Genomic DNA, 17,881 nt, shown 5'->3' on the forward strand with positions numbered 1-17,881 from the left:
AAAAATCTCCCCAAAACAGAAGCAGATGGATTTCCAGATGGAAAGTCCAAAAGTGGACTCAGTAACCATAAATAGAAAAACAGACTTATCCCAAAGTATCATTGTCATAATAAGAACATGGAATTAAGAACTTCCTTTGAAAGAGGAAAAATACACCACAAAGAACTGGGAACCAAAATGCCAATGGACTGAATAATAGCAAGACTGGAAGTTAGAAGATACAGCAATTTCTTCAGAAACCTACGTGTAAGTGATTTCCCATTTTACATATACTAAATGTGGGAGTCAAGAAAAAAAAAGAAAAAACCCCCACATGCCATTCAGGAAGCACACGTTGACACTGGAGAGAGGAAAAGGCAACTCCAGAGTGATGGGGTGGGAAGGAGCAGACGACAGCTGCACGGCAGGCCTAGGGGCGCCCAGGCAGACCCAGGCTGCCAAGGGGCCTGTGTCCAAGGAAAAGCAAAACCAACTGGCAGAGCGGCTCTACCCCAAGATCCGCTGGAGAAGAGCTTAAAGCAGAATTAGTGAGAGGGAGTGTGAGAACACAGAGTCTCATCCTCCCTGCCTCCCTGCACACACGCTTCTCCCACCAGCCTCCCGTTAGTCCAAATTTCAGTGACATTAAACTCATTTTGTGAATATGTTACTAACAGCTGGTCCTTGCTAGACACTTGCTGTGATAGATAATTATCTCTTTTTTCTACAACTTGGTTTCCTTGGAGCCAATGAGTCCTCATTTTTTCTTTTGATTATTTAAATTATACTCCAATTACTCGGAGAAGGCAATGGCACCCCACGCCAATACTCTTGCCTGGAAAATCCCATGGACGGAGGAGCCTGGTAGGCTGTAATCCATGGGGTCACTAAGAGTCGGACACGACTGAGCGACTTCACTTTCACTTTTTATTTTCATGCGTTGGAGAAGGAAATGGCAACCCACTCCAGTGTTCTTACCTGGAGGATCCCAGGGACGGGGGAGCCTGGTGGGCTGCCATCTATGGGGTCGCACAGAGTCAGACATGACTGAAGCGACTTAGCAGCAGCAGCATAGATTACTTATTTTTTTTCAGTTGTCTATGTTTTTAAACAATTTCTTTGTTTTATGCATAAATATGCAGTCATGACTTCTTTCTCAAGATAGACATATGAAACACACAAATATAAATATCCATTTTTTACTTTTTAAAGTCATTATTAGATTTAATAATGTCTTTATTAATCATTTGGGTGCCCTAGTGACTCAGAAGTTAAAGCGTCTGCCTCCAATGTGGGAGACCTGGGTTCGATCCCTGGGTCAGGAAGACCCCCTGGAGAAGGAAATGGCAACCCACTCCATTATTCTTGCCTGGAGAATACATGGACAGAGGAGCCTAGTAGGCTACAGTCCACCGGGTCGCAAAGAGTCAGACACAACTGAGCGACTTCACTTTCTTTTCTTTATTAATCATTATGTCTTTATAACAATTTCTAGTTACTTTATAACATTTTATTATAATAATATGTGACAGTTTATTCACTTACATTCTTCTGGGTTGGATATAAGAGTTTTTCAAAATTTTTTATATAATTGTTTATGTTTTTCTTTCTCTTTTTCTTAACTGAAGTATAGCTGAGTTACAATGTAAGTAGCAGATGTACAGCATAGTGATTCACAATTTTTAAAGCTTATACTCCATTTATAGTTATTAGCTATATTCCCTGTGTTGTACAATATATCCTTGTAGTTTATTTTATACATAATTGAATTTCTTTTACATTTTTAATAATGTTCACTGAGCACCCTTCTACATAAATTTGTCTATATCTCCAATGACAAATTCAGAGAAGCAGAATGGGTTTAAGGCTTTTGATTTATATTACTCAACAACATCCTCCAAAATTTCTGCCAATCTACATTTGTACCTACAATGTATTATGTTCATTTGATCACACACTTGCCACCAGTAATATTTTTTTTAACTCCTTCACCAAGTAAGAGGGATTTAACAAGTAAGATTTAACATGTACTCACCTTAATTTAAATGTCCCTGTTAATTATGTTGTATTATCTATTTATGACTTTTGACCTTTTTTCTATTTTTTTTTGTTTTTCCTTCTGCTACACTTGGTACCTAGAAAGGGCTTCTTCAGCTCAAGGATTGGAAAATGTTGACCTATGTTTTCTTCTCTCTCTTTAAGTGGGTGGTATTATGGTTTTACTGTCTGTAATTATTTTAAGTAGCCTACAAAAGATCCTTTAACAATACTTCTATAAAAGCATGAGAAAGCAGGAGTGGGGGGGGACCTCAGGAAGATAAAGTTGACTGAACATCAACTAACTTTCTACATATCTTTTAACTAAAATATTTCAACATACAAGCTTTCTTCCTTAAATACAGGTGCTACATGGATCAAAAGCAATGTAATCACTTTCAGGTATATATGCTAATACAGCTTAATTTTGAAAAGTTTTTACTCACTTGTGGTCATGATGCTAGGAGGGCAGGAGGGTATTCCATGATCTACTGCCCATCTGTAGGCTCCTTCTCCAACTAAAAAGCTAACAACAGAAAGATTATTCTTTAAAAAATTCAGTGTCATCTTCTCCTACATGTATATAGGCAATAAATATATATAGTTATTTGTATACATATATTATTTATATACACATAAAGTAAGATAAGCAATATAACAAGACAACTAAAAATTTTGCAATACCTCAAAATGGCTATATACCAAAAGAATTCATTTAATTTTTCCCTAAGTTAGAAATTTTACAATTAGAAACAGTAAATGGTATGATATCATTTATAATACCTAATAAGTAAAAATAGGCAAAATGTAACATAAGAAGTAAAAATAGTTGATTTCCCAGTAGAAAATATAAAGATTTATCTTAGAACAAAGTGGTTCTCAGTTTATGTACAAGAACTATTTTAATCATGTTAAGAGTTAAAGCTTAAGCAAGTGTCTTCAGACTTGGTATTCTTGCCTAGCATAATAGCTGGATCTATCCATAATGAGTGGGGTACATCCACAGATGCCCAAACACAATGATATGCACTTACATTTCTAAACCTCGATGCTATATATATATATATATATATATATATATATATAAATAAAAATACACACACACACATATATATACACACACACACACATATATGACTCAGAACCACATTTTCACTGTGGTAAGGTCTTGCGGTGTGTCCCAGAGGTCATTTTTTAAGCCCCAACTGCAGGTTTTAGCATAACAGTAAGTGAATAAAAGGATACTGTTAGCTAACTGTAAAAGACTTCCTTTCAAAGATTTCAAATAGCATGCAGGATAATTAACCACTCCATTCCCTAACACAGTAATAGCAAGCAGTTACCATAATAATCAATCACTTCATCTCCTTCCACAGCCAACTTCTTAAAGATCTCAGCCAGCCAGTAATGGATTCCTTGAACTAGAGCCTACTCATTAGTTTCCTGCTCCCTATTTTTTGTTTCTGTTCCTCTAATCATCCAACAATAAAAACTCAAAGTAATACATATTGAAGTCTTTAGATTTGATTGCTAATAGGATCAATGACAGATTAGAAGAAAGTCAAAGTAGATACTTAGAAATATATTCAAACAGTTCCAAAGAGAAACTAGATTGTTAGGCCCAATAACTTTTCCCAATATATACAGAGCTTGGAGCTGAGGGAGCTTTTAAAAAAAAAAAGAAAAGAGGAGGGAGAGAGTCCACAAGAATAAACAACTTCACCTCTTCAAACTTTCATTTTCTTAAAAAATTCTAAAGGACTCCAAAAATAGAAAACAGTTCTCCTATTCTTGTATCAAATGAAGACCACTGCAAAGAAACAGCCAAGAAAAGCTGTCACATAAAGGAAAACGGAAGAATAATTCAAGTAGGAACTTGGATGCAAACTGAACTACCCTGATGGCATCTGTAGCACTTTCTCCTGCTCAAAAAAGACTTTGATATAAGAAATAACTTCTATTCATGTGAAAATGCAAAGGAGATGCTGAAGTAGTGCATAAAATGATCAAGACAGAAGTTTGCAGCTGAATCTAATATTCTCAGCACATCCACTAGTCATTTAGAGTTCGATCCCAGTATCTGGGATCAAAAGCATTTTATAAAATATGCTTAGTGTTATTTTTCATTTCTCAATCATTCATAGATTTGATTCTAAATGGAATCAGTTTGCCACCGTCTGCAATGAAAGTTTTTAAATATGTTAGGTGTTTTATAATATTTACCAAGAAAGTGAGCATCTTGGATGCTTGTCTTATGGATAAGAATTCTGAATACCTGACTTACCTTACTATCCAAAATTACGTGTCCAGTAGTGCAACATCACAAAAAGTGGCATATAACTGCTTTTGAAATCATTTAAAAACGCTATAAAGTTATGTGAGCTTGGTTAAAAACTATACAATCAAAAGGGCTTCCCAGGTGGTGCTGGTGGTAAAGAATCCACCAGCAATGCAGGAGATACAAGAGATGCGGGTTTGATCTCTGAGTTAGGAAGATTCCCTGGAGGAGGAAATGGCGACCCACTGCAGTATACTTGCCTGGAAAATCCCATGGACAGAGGAGACTGGTGGGCTACAGTCCATGGCGTTTCAGAGTCGGACACGACTGAAGCAGCAGAGCACATTCTATCAAAAGCAAAAAATCACTTCCCAGAACACTAACTGCAGCACCAACTCAAATTTTTCCCAAATATTCATGATTCTCCAAGGAGAAAGCTTTCATAGAAGTTTCACCTCAATTAACCAGGAAACCCACCGACCCCACCTTGTTAACACACCCAGAATCTGGCCACTTCTCACCACTCCCCTGCACCACCTGGGTCTGAGCCGTCTCCGTCGCTCTCCTGGATTGCTGCAACAGCTGCAATAGCCCCATCACTCCCATGCTTGCCTTGCTCAGTTCCCTGCCTTGGTCCAGTCTCAACACACCAGCCACTGACATCCTTGGGAAATGCAGGTCAGGTAATGACACTCCTCAAAATCCTGAGAAGCCCCTTGGGACGACACTAGCCTGCACACTGGAGCGGTGGGCAGAATCTCCAGGCGCCCACGTGATCGGGTCCTCTCTCCCCCTCCTCCCCTCATCTCCCCCTCCTCCTAGTAACGCTACTCCAGCACCCTGTAAAAACATAAACATGCCAAGGGAGCTCTGGCCTCAGGGCCTTCGCCCTGACTCTGCCCAGTCAGGATATTCCTTATTTCCCAAATGGCAAATTTCTCCATCTGTTTAAACATATCTCCTTGATGACGCCTGAAACTCAAGACTTTAAAACTACTCAACACTCTATACTCCTCTACCCAGTACTCCTAATCTCTCTCATTCTGCCCTTTTTACAGTTTTTCCACCTTATCACGTTCTATATACTGTGGGTGTGTGTGCTCAGTAGCTCAGTTGTGTCTGACTCTTTGTGACTCCATGGACCAACCCAGGCATTGAACCCAGGTCTCCTGCATTGGAGGTAAATTCTTTACCATCTGAGCCACCAGGGAAGCCCACATACTGTATAGCTTACATATTATCCCTATTGTTTACACGTCTCCCTCAAATAAACTGTAAGCTTCATTAACAGCAGGGACCTTTGTTTTTCGTTGATATCCACATAGCCACTCAGAACAATGCCTAAAACACACTAATCATTAAACAAACAACTGCAAGATACTCAACAAAATAATAAATGAGGGTGTCAAAATTCTCTAAAAGACAGCATTGTCCTTGTGTTATGCTCTCCTTAATCTACACTAAAGCAAGTCTAAGGTGTCATGAAACAAAAGCAACAGTGTACTGAGACCAGCACTGACTGGGGTGATTAAGACCATCAGCAAGCTGAGATACTGAAGGGCCAGCACAACCAAACATGCAGAAATGCACCAAGGTCAACTAGAATTTTATGGATAGGAACTATTTTCAAAAGTCATGACGCTATTGTCAGTCTGCTGCTGCTGCTGCTGCTAAGTCGCTTCAGTCGTGTCCGACTCTGTGTGACCCCATACACGGCAGCCCAGCAGGCTCCCCCATCCCTGGGATCCTCCAGGCAAGAACACTGGAGTGGGTTGCCATTTCCTTCTCCAATGCATGAAAGTGAAAAGTGAAAGAGAAGTCGCTCAGTAAGTGTCCGACTCTTAGCGACCCCATGGACTACAGCCTACCAGGCTCCTTCATCCATGGGATTTTCCAGGCAAGAGTAAAAATGTGTAATTTAGTGATTTTAGAAAGTTCTCAAAACTGCTTAAAATGCACTATGCTAGATAAGGAAGATAGAGGAGAAAATGATAGCTGCTTCTTTGGACTTCAAAAAAGATTTCTGCCTATTTTACCTATGACTTCTTTGTTTATCACAAATACACAGAATTGAAGAAAGACCATCAATTTGGTGGCTACTGCTTATTTAAAGCTTACAAACACAGAAAGTTCAAATAAAGGAGAATGAGCTATATGTGGAAAAAAAAATAATGAACATATTAAATAACAAGGATTTAACCCTTCTCAAAATTTTATTGTAAAAATTTTCAAACACATACATTACAGTGAATAGTATATAGTGAATCCAAAAGGATCATCACCCTATTTCATCAAAGATTAATACATTGCTAATCTTCATTTTCACTCCCATCCAGACTATTTTGAAGCAAATCTCAGATATCACATAACTTCAAATATAAATATTTTAACATCTCTAAAAAAGCAACTTTAAGAAAAAATACATAACCACAACATAACAAACTGACACCTTAAAAAATTTAACAATAAATCCTTGGAATCAAAAGTTTATTCAATCGATGGACATTTCCCTGATTTTTTCCTAAAAGTTGTACTATTATTGTTATTTCGCCTTTTAAACTATTTTATTTGAGGGGAAACCCAACTAATCCATCCATATTTTCTGATTGGTTGATAGGTCTTCTTCAGTTCAGTTCAGTTCAGTTCAGTCGCTCAGTCATGTCCAACTCTTTGCGACCCCATGAACTGCAGCACGCCAGGCCTCCCTGTCCATCACCAACTCCTGAAGTTCACTCAAACTCACATCCATCAAGTCGGTGATGCCATCCAGCCATCTCATCCTCTGTCATCCCCTTTTCCTCATTCCTTCCAAAGAAATCCCAGGGCTGATCTCCTTTAGAATGGACTGGTTGGATCTCTTTGCAGTCCAAGGGACTTCTTAAGTTTCTTTTAATCTATAGGTTTTTGAATATTTCTTTTCCCATTCATATAAAAGTACTAAAATCTGAATGAATTTATGAAATACAATAAGTTTAATTGCATTTTCAAATAAACAATGTACCAAAAACTAAATTCGCATCTCAAAAAATCTGAGGGTCTAAGGGCTAGAGGAAGCAAAAGCTGGAATCAAGACTGCCGGGAGAAATATCAATAACCTCAGATATGCAGATGACACCACCCTTATGGCAGAAAGTGAAACACTAAAGAGCCTCTTGATGAAAGTGAAAGTAGAGAGTGAAAAAGTTGGCTTAACGCTCAACATTCAGAAAACGAAGGTCATGGCATCCAGTCCCATCACTTCATGGCAAATAGATGGGGAAACAGTGGAAACAGTGGCTGACTTTATTTTTCTGGGCTCCAAAATCACTGCAGATGATGATTGCAGCCATGAAATTAAAAGATATTTACTCCTTGGAAGGAAAGTTATGACCAACCTAGACAGCATATGAAAAGCAGAGACATTACTTTGCCAACAAAGGTCTGTCTAGTCAAGGCTATGGTTTTTCCAGTGGTCATGTATAGATGTGAGAGTTGGACTGTGGAGAAAGCTGAGCGCCGAAGAATTGATGCTTTTGAACTGTGGTGTTGGGGAAGACTCTTGAGAGTCCCTTGGACTGCAAGGAGATCCAACCAGTCCATCCTAAAGGAGATCAGGCCTGGGTGTTCATTGGAAGGACTGATGTGGCCAACACTTTGGCCACCTGATGCAAAGAGCTGACTCATTTGAAAAGACCCTGATGCTGGGAGGGATTGGGGGCAGGTGGAGAAGGGGACGACAGAGGATGAGATGGCTGGATGGCACCGACTCAATACACATGAGTTTGGGTGAACTCCGGGAGTTGGTGATGGACAGGGAGGCCTGGCGTGCTGCGATTCACGGGGTTGCAAAGAGTCGGACACGACTGAGCGACTGAACTGAACTGAACTGAATGAGCACTTTAGGTTAACTCATATTAATCATGAAGCAACAATGTTTTCCAAGCTTTCCCTTTTTCACCAAAAGAAACAAAATTTCCGAAAATTATAACTTGGACTTCCCCAGTGGTTCAATGGATAAGAATCTGCCCACCAATGCAGGAGACACAGGTTCAACCCTTGATCCAGGAAGATTCCACATGCCAAGGAGCAACTCATCTGCGCACCACGCCTCCTGAGCCCACACGCCACAGCTGCTGAAGGCCGGATGCCCAGAGCCCGTGCTCCGCAGTGAGAGGCCACCGCAACAAGGAGCCCACGCACGGCAACTGGAGAGCGGAGCCCGCCTGCCACAACTAGAGAAAACCCACACGCAGCGACAAAGACGCAGCACAGCCAAAATAAATAAATGAATGAAATGAACTATACAGTGAGAAAAGAAAATGCCAAGTCAAACAAAACTATTAAAGTTTACACTTTTAAAAAAATTATAACTTTTTCTATAATAGGTTAGGAGTTAGCAATGTTTTCAGCTAGAGGGCCAGACAGCAAATAATCTAGGCTTTGTACCCAGCTGTCTTGGATGCAACAGCTCCTTTGCAGAGCACAAGCAGCCACAGACAATATGTACACAAACAGGCGCGGCTGTGTTCCCAAAAAACGCTACTGACAAAAACAGGCAGCAGACCAGATTTGTCCCATAGGCCGTAGTTTGACAACCTTTGTTCTAGATGGTAAGGCCTATCAAAGTTACACCATATCACCATGGAGGAGAAAAGAGTGAAAATATACTTTTATAAATAAAATCAACTTGGGGAAACATGGCACAGTTTATGATAATAGTTCCACCAAATTTATGAAGATATCAAATATTCAGCTAGTCTGACCAAGTACCAATACTTAAGTAATGCATCATGTCATGCTGACTATAACCAGAAAATTAAAATATAAAAGATTATCAGGTAATAGAAATACCATTCCTCCTAAAATTCTGCTGAGGGACTTTTTTGTTAAGCAAGCAATAACAGTTTACAAAATTCTAACAACTTTAGATGCAGCTGAAACAGATACACTCCCTGTCTTCCTCAGTGAGGTATACAGACAGATGAACTTTTTATTTGAAGACTTCTTAGGAAACACCCAATGCTTTCCTGCCCCCATAGTTACCTGCCTCTTCAGTAAATGACAACAGAAGACCATGGTTTCTAAGTCTTCCATCTGCTTTTGATAGTTTTTATATCCCTATATCTAGCACACAGGAATTAAACAATAAATATTTGCTGAATGAAGGAATGGTAAGTGAATGAATAGCTAAATGGATGTAAACAGCTATTTCTTACTCTTTTATGAAAGAATTTTACTGCCTTGTTATGAGTTCTAGTCTGCTGCTGCTAATGTGATAAGGAAGGACTCCATAAAATTTTAATAGTATAACAAGTCAAGTAAGGTACTCAGTTTCTTTGTCTACAAAATGAATGTTATTCTTATAAATCATTTTATGATATTATGAGATAATGCATACGAATCACATAAAACAGTGCCTCTCACAGTGTACGAATGCATAAGTGTCAACTATCATCATTACAGAAATTAGACAGCTAGACTTATTAGGGTTGTGTGTAAACAAACTTACAGTAAAAACATGATGAATTTGATTTCATTTATTTGGGACACTCAGGAGGCTTCCCTGGTGGCTCAGGCGGTCAAGAATCTTCCTGTGATGCAGGAGGCCCAGGTTAGTCCCTGGGTCAGGAAGATGCCAGGGAGGGGGAAATGGCAACCCACTCCAGGATTCCTGCCTGGAGAATCCCAGGGATGGGGGAGCCTGGTGGGCTAAAGTCCATGGGGCTGCAAAGAATCAGACACCATTGAGCAGCTAACACATACACAGAATCCTCAGGGAATCTGGGTTTTTTCCAACTACTGCAGGTACCCAGTACAGGTATTTGAGAGATTTCTGCTTTTGGACAAGATGGAGTAACAAGGAATACATTTACACTCTTGCTTGAACCAATGGGGAAAAAAATCAGACAAATAAAGAAGACAACAGTTTTCACACATTAGCCAGCAGGCAGCGTAGGACAGTGATCCTTGAGAGAAAGGAAACAAACGGGGTAAACCTTATGATGGCCCTGCTTACTGCCTGGAGAGTTTCCTGCCATGCCACAGGAACAGGAACTCAGAACAGGAACCCTGCAGTCTCTGAGTTGAAGACAGAGACCTGGGCATCCAGAGACACCCAGGTGGCCAGAGTTCACAGGGCAGAAACCCAGGGAAGAGAGTTGCACAGAGAAAAGACTCCGGAAATCTGCAGAGTCCCCCCAGTCTTCAGCTGAGAACAGATCAGTGTGTGTATAAAAGGAAATTATCGAAGTCTGGGAAAGAATAACATGCAAGTTTTACAGGAAACAATCCCCAAGTTCACAAAGGGCCAGAACAGCTCCTGTTCCCACTAGTCACACTGAAAAAATAAAACCTTATTCTGGTTGCATCTGTTATAGTACTCAGAAGGGTTTTGCCTAGCAGCAAAGCAAAGTTAGCTCAAGGCTAAATGCTTCTCTAGTTCGTGTAACAAAGTATGAAGCAAGGCCTGAAAGGATGACGCTGTCTCTAAATAAGTTAACCACATCCTAGAATTGAAGTACAAAACTATCCAACACCAAATAAGGCGAAACTCACAATGCATGGAATCTAATAAAAAAAAATCACCAAACGTGAAGAAGCAGGAAAACGTAACCTATAGTGAGAAAAATCATTCCACTGAAAACCCAGAAATGACAAAGATGATAGAATTAGTAAACAAAGACATTAAAAGTTACTATAATTGTATTCATATGCTCAAGAAGTTACAGGAAATATTAAATATGTTAAGTAGATACACAGAAGACATTTTTTTAAAAATTACAAATTGAACTTCTGGAGATTAAAAACTACAATGTCAGAAATGAAAAATAAACTGGATAGGATTAACAGGTAACTAGGTATTGCCAAAAAATAATTAGTTAACTTGAAAACAGTAGTAGAAATTATTCAAAATGAAACAAAGAGAAAAATGGATGGGAAAAATAAAAAAATTATCAGTACCACTGCTGCTGCTACTGCCGCTAAGTCGCTTCAGTCACGTCTGACTCTGTGTGACCCCATAGACGGCAGCCCACCAGGCTCCCCGGTCCCTGGGATGCTCCAGGCAAGAACACTGGAGTGGGTTGCCATTTCCTTCTCCAATGCATGAAAGTGAAAAGTGAAAGTGAAGTCACTCAGTCGTGTTTGACTCCTAGCGACCCCATGGACTGCAGCCTTCCAGGCTCCTCCATCCATGGGATTTTCCAGGCAGGAGTACTGGAGTGGGGTGCCATCAGTACCACTATGAGAGGTCAAATACACATGTAACTGGAATCCTAGAAGACATAAGAGGAGTGATCAAGAAAGATACATCTGAAGAAACAGCCAAAAATTTTTCCAAATTTATGAAATATATTGCTATATATCCAGGAAGCAAAATGAACACAAACCAAAGACATTACAAGAAAACTACAGACCAAAGTCTCTCATAAACACAGATACAAAAAGTATTTACAAAAGTTACTAAATTGGATCCAGTAACATACAAAAGGATAATACATTGTAACCAAGTGGAATTTATTCCAGGAATGCAACTTTAAGAGTCAAAAATCACCCAATCACTGTATCAACTGACTAAATAAGAAAGATCATCACAAATAAATGCAGAGAAGTATTTGAAAAAGTACAATGCCCATTCCTATTAAAAATTCTCAGCACATTAGGAAAAGAAGGGAACTTTCACAACATGATAGAGAGCATCTAAGATAAACCTACAGCAGCCATAATGTGTGTGAAAGTGTTAGTCATTCAGTCATGTCCGACTCTTTGCAACCCCATGGACTGTAGCCTGCCAGGCTCCTCTGTCTATGGAATTTTCCAGGCAAGAATACTGGAATTGGTTGCCCCTTACTCCAGAGGATCTTGCTGACCCAGGGATCAAACCCATGTCTCGCACAGTGCAGGCAGATGCTTTACCATCTGAGCCCTGAGGGAAGCCCGTCATATCTAAGGGTAAAGAACAAACTCATCCTCCCTAAGATTACAAATAAAGCAAGGGTGTTCACTCTCACATTTCTATTTCACATTGCACAGGAGATGCTAGCCAGTGCAATAACAAAAAAGAAATTAATTAAAGGAATGCACATTAAAAAGGAGGAAATAAAACTTTTTATTCCCAGAAGACAGAAATATCTATGTAGAAAACTTTATGGGATCTATAAAAACAAAGTGAGAACAAATGAAGTTAGCAAATTTCCAAGCCAGAATATCCATATAAGGAAATCAATTATATGTCTATACTGGTAAGGAACAACTGGTATTTAACTTTTTAAAATATGTAATTTATCACAGCATCAAAAAGAAACACTTAAGTATAAATTTTTTAAAAGCTGTGCAAAATCTGTACACTGAACACTGTTCGGAGAAGTTAAAGAAGACCTTAAAAAAAAATGAATTAAGTTAAAAACCTAATCAAAATTCTAGCAGGTTATTCAAAGAAACTGACAGGATAATTATAAAATTCACATGAAAGTGCAAAATGCCTAAAATGGTCAAAGCAATTTTGAAAACAAAAAATAAAGCTGAAGAACAATGTGAGAAAATTAGATCACTAATTCCAAACAACTATAGGATCACCTTATGACATTATTTTAATACAGAGATGGCCATTGCTTTTTCACATATATTTCATCTTTGTAAAACATAAAAATATTATACATATCCCCTTTGACAACTGCCTCATCTTGTTCCTTCCTTCCTCCTTCCTAGAGGTAATTATGGTGTGTCTCACGACCTTTCCAGAACTTTTTTGCACATCTATGTCCATGTCTATGTAGACTTAGAAAATCAGAATTCTAGCATACCTTGGAGATACTGCAGGTTCAGTTGCAGACCACCACAATTAAGTGAACATCACAATAAAGCAAGTCACACAAATTTTCTGATTTCCCAATTCATATGTTTACACTACACTGTATTCTATTAAGACCGTGACAGCACTATGCCTAAAATAATACTGGACACACCTTAATCTAAAAACAGGATATTGCTAAAAAATGCTAAGCATCATCTGAGCCTTCAGCAAGTCACAATAGTAAACAACACTAAACATCACTGATCACAGAGCACCATAACAACTATAATAATGAAAATGTTTGAAATACTGTGAGAATTACCAAAATGTAACACAGAGACATCAAGTGACTACATGCAGTTGGGAAAAAGGCTCAAGGCACAACTACCACAAACCTTCAATTTGTAAAGAAAAATACAGGATCTGAAAAGCACAATAAAATGAGGTATGCTTGTGTTGTATGTGTTTAACACCATAAAGGAGTAGATGAGAATGAGAAAAGCTTAAATTCTGGACAGCTGTTACCTAGGGCAGGGCCAGAGATGGGGTCAGGGTATGAGTATGGGTCAGCAGAAGGATAAGGATGCCTTTAGCAAGGATTGCATCTACACAGCTTCGAGTCTCTTGGTAATGTTTTGTTTTCTTAACCTGGCTGGTAGGAAACAGGGATACCTTGAATATATTTGGGTAAAAAGATTTCAAGATTTTTCAAAACTATATTATTTTCTATTACTTGAAATTCAAATACAGTGATTCCTATAGTACCACTGTCACAACTTTCAATACAGGATATTAATGTAACCTTAACAGCCAGGCATACTGAACATGTATGGTACTGAAGACAGCTGAGTATAAGACAATCTTGAGGCATAATTGTTAATATCATTATCCATGTTATTGTGAAGAACAGTATGGAGGCTCCCTAAAAAACTAAAAACAGAGCTCTCATATGACCAGGTAATCCCACTCCTAGGCACATATCCAGAGAAAAAGATGAGCCAAAAGGACACAGGCACCCCAGTGTTCACTGCAGCACTGTTCACAACAGCCAGGACATGGAGCAACCTACATGTCCATGCATATTTCACTTCAACAGGGGAACTATAAAACATTACATATATTTTATATGCACTGATGTTGAAAAAATCTCTAAGACGTCCTATTTAAAGAAAAAAAGAAAGTTTCAAACTAATATGTACGTTGATTTTTTAAAATATGCATAACTCTGTTTACAATGGCTAAGGCATGGAAACAACCTAAATGTCCACTGACAGAAGAATGGGTAAATAAGATGTGTGGTGTGTGCGTGTGTGTGTGATGGAATATTACTCAGCCATTAAAAATAATGAAACAATGCCATCTGCAGCAACATGGATGGACCTAGAGAGTGTCATTCTGAGTGAAGTCAGACAGAGAAGGAGAAATATTGTGTGACATCCCTTATATGTGGAATCTAAAAGGAAATGATATAAATAAACTTACTTACAAAGCAAGAAGAGACTCACAGACTTAGAAACTGAACCTATGGTTGCCAGGGAGAAGGAATAGTTAGAGAGTTTGGGATGGTCATGTGCACACTGCGACATTTAAAATGGATAACCAACAAGGACCTACTGCATAGTCCATGGAACTTGGCTCAATTTTATCAGGCAGCCTGGATGGGAGGGGACTTTGGGGAAGAACTGATACATGTATATGTACGGCTGAGTCCCTTCGCTGTTCACCTGAAACTACCACAACGTTGTGAGTTGGCTATACTCCAATACAAAATAAAAAGTTCAAAATAAAAAAAATTTAAAAGTGGATTAAATGTATCATTAGGCATGTTAACAGGATGTGATTACATTTTGCAGAGAAATTTACAAAACTATATATGGGTGAAATACAATGGTAAGGATTTGCTTTAAAATACTATAGGAAAGAGATAGGTACATGAGACAGATGTAGGGCAAAAATATTAATTATTGGAGCTAGATGATAGGTTTGTGCAGGCTCTTTACAACATTCAAGTTCAAAGTTTTTTTAAGGAAAAATATACATTAATGCTGCAGAAAAGATGTATTCTTACTAATGTTAGTGTCAAAATGTGTTTCTGCAGAAGAGTAAAATTAAGTACTTTTATTCTGAGAACTTCTCAATAAAATGAGTTTAGACTCTGGACTCAAACATGTAACATATTTTTAAAGTCCTATAATAAAAAGACCCCAGTTAAGCACTTATTAACAGCAAAAGCATCTCTACAATCAACTACAAAACCTAAATTAACTCTGATCTCTTCTGCACATTAATCCATAATATTCTCTTCCATCCGGAGCTCTCCCTCAAAACAAAATGTTTCGAGATCACAGAACAAAGAGTGTCATCCTCTCAAAGGCAAGCTACTGCTGATGTGTAACCAACAGCGTCAGCCTTCCGTGGATGAAAATAGCCTTACACACTGCATGCACCAAAGACCAGAGTCCTGGAGACAGAGGAAGAAGAGCAGAGCAGTTACCAGGGAGGGATTCGGCCGGCTGAGAGCTTGCCCTTCTGCCCTTCACACAAGAGTCTGTTTGCAACTGAGACTGGGTTCTTGATTCCTATAAAATAAAATCAGCAGAAAGTGAAATCAGAAAGTCTTCAAGTTTCCCACTCAGTTTTGTGGTTGTTTCAATAAGACAACTTTTAAGTATCAATATCTTGGAAAACTTTCTATAAATATACTAATGAAAACCATTATTTATCATGAACAATAAGGAGCAAATCAAATATATGAATACCTACAGGTGTAAGAACAGAACAAATATAAAAACATACATTCTCATTTTATCATGTGCTATAGCAGAAAAGACCGAAATAACACAAATTTAAATTAGGTTCCTTTTTAATAGATTTTAGGATAGAATTAAGAATTTAACTGGAAATTTGCCATCTATTATCAAAACCATGAACTTCCTCTAAGGAATACACCTGAGTACAAACAGCTTCATATTTCTCCTTAGGGAGAAAAATTAATGGACAAAAATTTTAAATCTCACCTGCAAGAAAGAATAAAGTCCTACAAATGGGGAGAGAGTGGGGAGAAGAGGCCAAAGGCATACAAGACTGAGACTGATATGGCTAGGATTGCTTCCAGGAGGGAAAACAAAATGAAAAGGGAGAAAAGGGTGCTTCTCCAGAGGAAAAATAGGATAGGAGGTATTAGCGTAAAAAAGAACTGCCAGGGTGACAATAACAATGGCAAGCATGACAATGATTATGACAGAAGATGGGGACAGCAACTTAGGATCCAGTATGAGCCAGGCTCAGTGCCAAACCTTAACCAGTATCAGATTATTTAATGGACACTTCACCTCTATCACATAAGTGCAGTTATAAACCCTATATGATTACTGAGCAAACATTTGCAAAGGTTAAGTTACCTGCCCAGGATCACATGCTGAGATTTTAACAGAGGCAGCTAATGACCACACACCCTTGACCACTGACTTATAGTCTCAGGACACTATTAATACAAAAATTAAAAAAAAAAAAAAAAAGGATATAAAGAGACTGAAAAACCTCAGATTAAACAACAGACTGACTTAAAACTAGATATTTAGCTAAACACCAAAAACTACTGTCCCCCACTAAAAAAAGATAAACTATCAAAAGAAGAAACTCAGATCTCTGTACGAAGCTCTTAAAATAAATTTATTTCTGTGTATGAGGATTCAGTGGCATAAAGACTTTAATTAACTGATAAATTAACATAAATTCAAAGCTATAAATTCACCATCAAAGCTTCAAAAGGACATCTATGATGTATGAAAAACTGACTCTGAAATTTACCAGGTAAACTTTGTAAAAAAAAAAAAACAAATGAACAGGCACTCATCTTACAAAATACCATTTCTTATTCAAAGCTACTGTAACTGAGTGTGGTTTGTGTACAAAATAGACAAATATATCAATGGAACAGAATAAAGCTAAAGTTGAGATACACACATGTGTGAATGAGGATACTTAATACGTAATATGGGCAGTATTGCAAATGTAGGAAAGGATGGATTGTCTATGAGAGGTGGACAGAACAGAGCGATGGGGGTCAGACTGCTTTATAACTGTACCACCTATCAGTGGGTTGCTTTGCGGCTATAAATGCACCCTTGGTTGCCTGATGGGTAAAAGTGGGCATGGGCCATCTAAGCACGCAGCCGAGGCCAGCTGGCACACGGGTCAGCTTTGTCAGGAGAGGGCACTGGAGACACGACGCAGAGGCCGGGCTCCTGGAGCACAGAGGCATTCACACTATGCGGCCCACGAGGCTCTCTCCAATGCCAAGCTGCGGGGTGCAGCTTCCTCCAGCATTCACCCACCACATGTCTTCCCTACTCCCGATTCAGGCCACAGCAGCACAGTGGACAGCCCCAGAAAGAAGCAGACCATAGTCACGGATCCCACACCTTCTCCCCAGTTCCACACATAACAAAGGATCCTGTGGGGCTGGCTGCCTAGGGAGCCAAAACACCAGTCCTCATCCCAGGAACAGAGGTTTACCTCCCACAGCTCCCTGAGCTCTGTGTGCCCACCTGCCAGTCTGAGCCCCACAAGACAGTTTCTGCTCCCACCGGAATACGACTTGGGTAACCCAACAACTTCTCTGCCAGACAGCAGGCTGCAGCCACACCTTGTTCAGTGAGGTTTGAACTTCCTTCCACATTTTCCTTACATGGGCATTTCCCCTTTGCTCTTTACATTAAGCTTCTCCAGTTTAAACTCCTGTGTGGTTTCTGTCTCCTAGCTGGACCCAGTCTGATACAATAAACTTGGACAAATTACTAAATCTCTCCCGTGTC

General features: G+C 39.0%; 1 protein-coding gene across 4 annotated transcripts in view; it reads right to left on the reverse strand.

The window, feature by feature from the left end:
• Window positions 1-17,881, reverse strand: part of TASP1 (taspase 1) — a 264,742-nt gene that overhangs the window by 194,879 nt on the left and 51,982 nt on the right. For all 4 annotated transcript variants that reach the window (XR_310467.3, XR_001918985.1, XM_005687819.3 and 1 more), the window contains 2 exons: window positions 15,559-15,643; window positions 2,463-2,542 (listed from right to left, as the gene is read on the reverse strand). Coding sequence is in view for 2 of the 4 variants with exons in the window: in XM_005687819.3 (XP_005687876.1) it covers window positions 2,463-2,542; window positions 15,559-15,643 (165 nt within the window). In the remaining 2 variants the exon portion in view is untranslated. The remainder of the gene's footprint in view (window positions 1-2,462; window positions 2,543-15,558; window positions 15,644-17,881) is intronic.

This window comes from Capra hircus, chromosome 13, assembly GCF_001704415.2.
Source record: "Capra hircus breed San Clemente chromosome 13, ASM170441v1, whole genome shotgun sequence".
Taxonomy (NCBI): Eukaryota; Metazoa; Chordata; class Mammalia; order Artiodactyla; family Bovidae; genus Capra; species Capra hircus.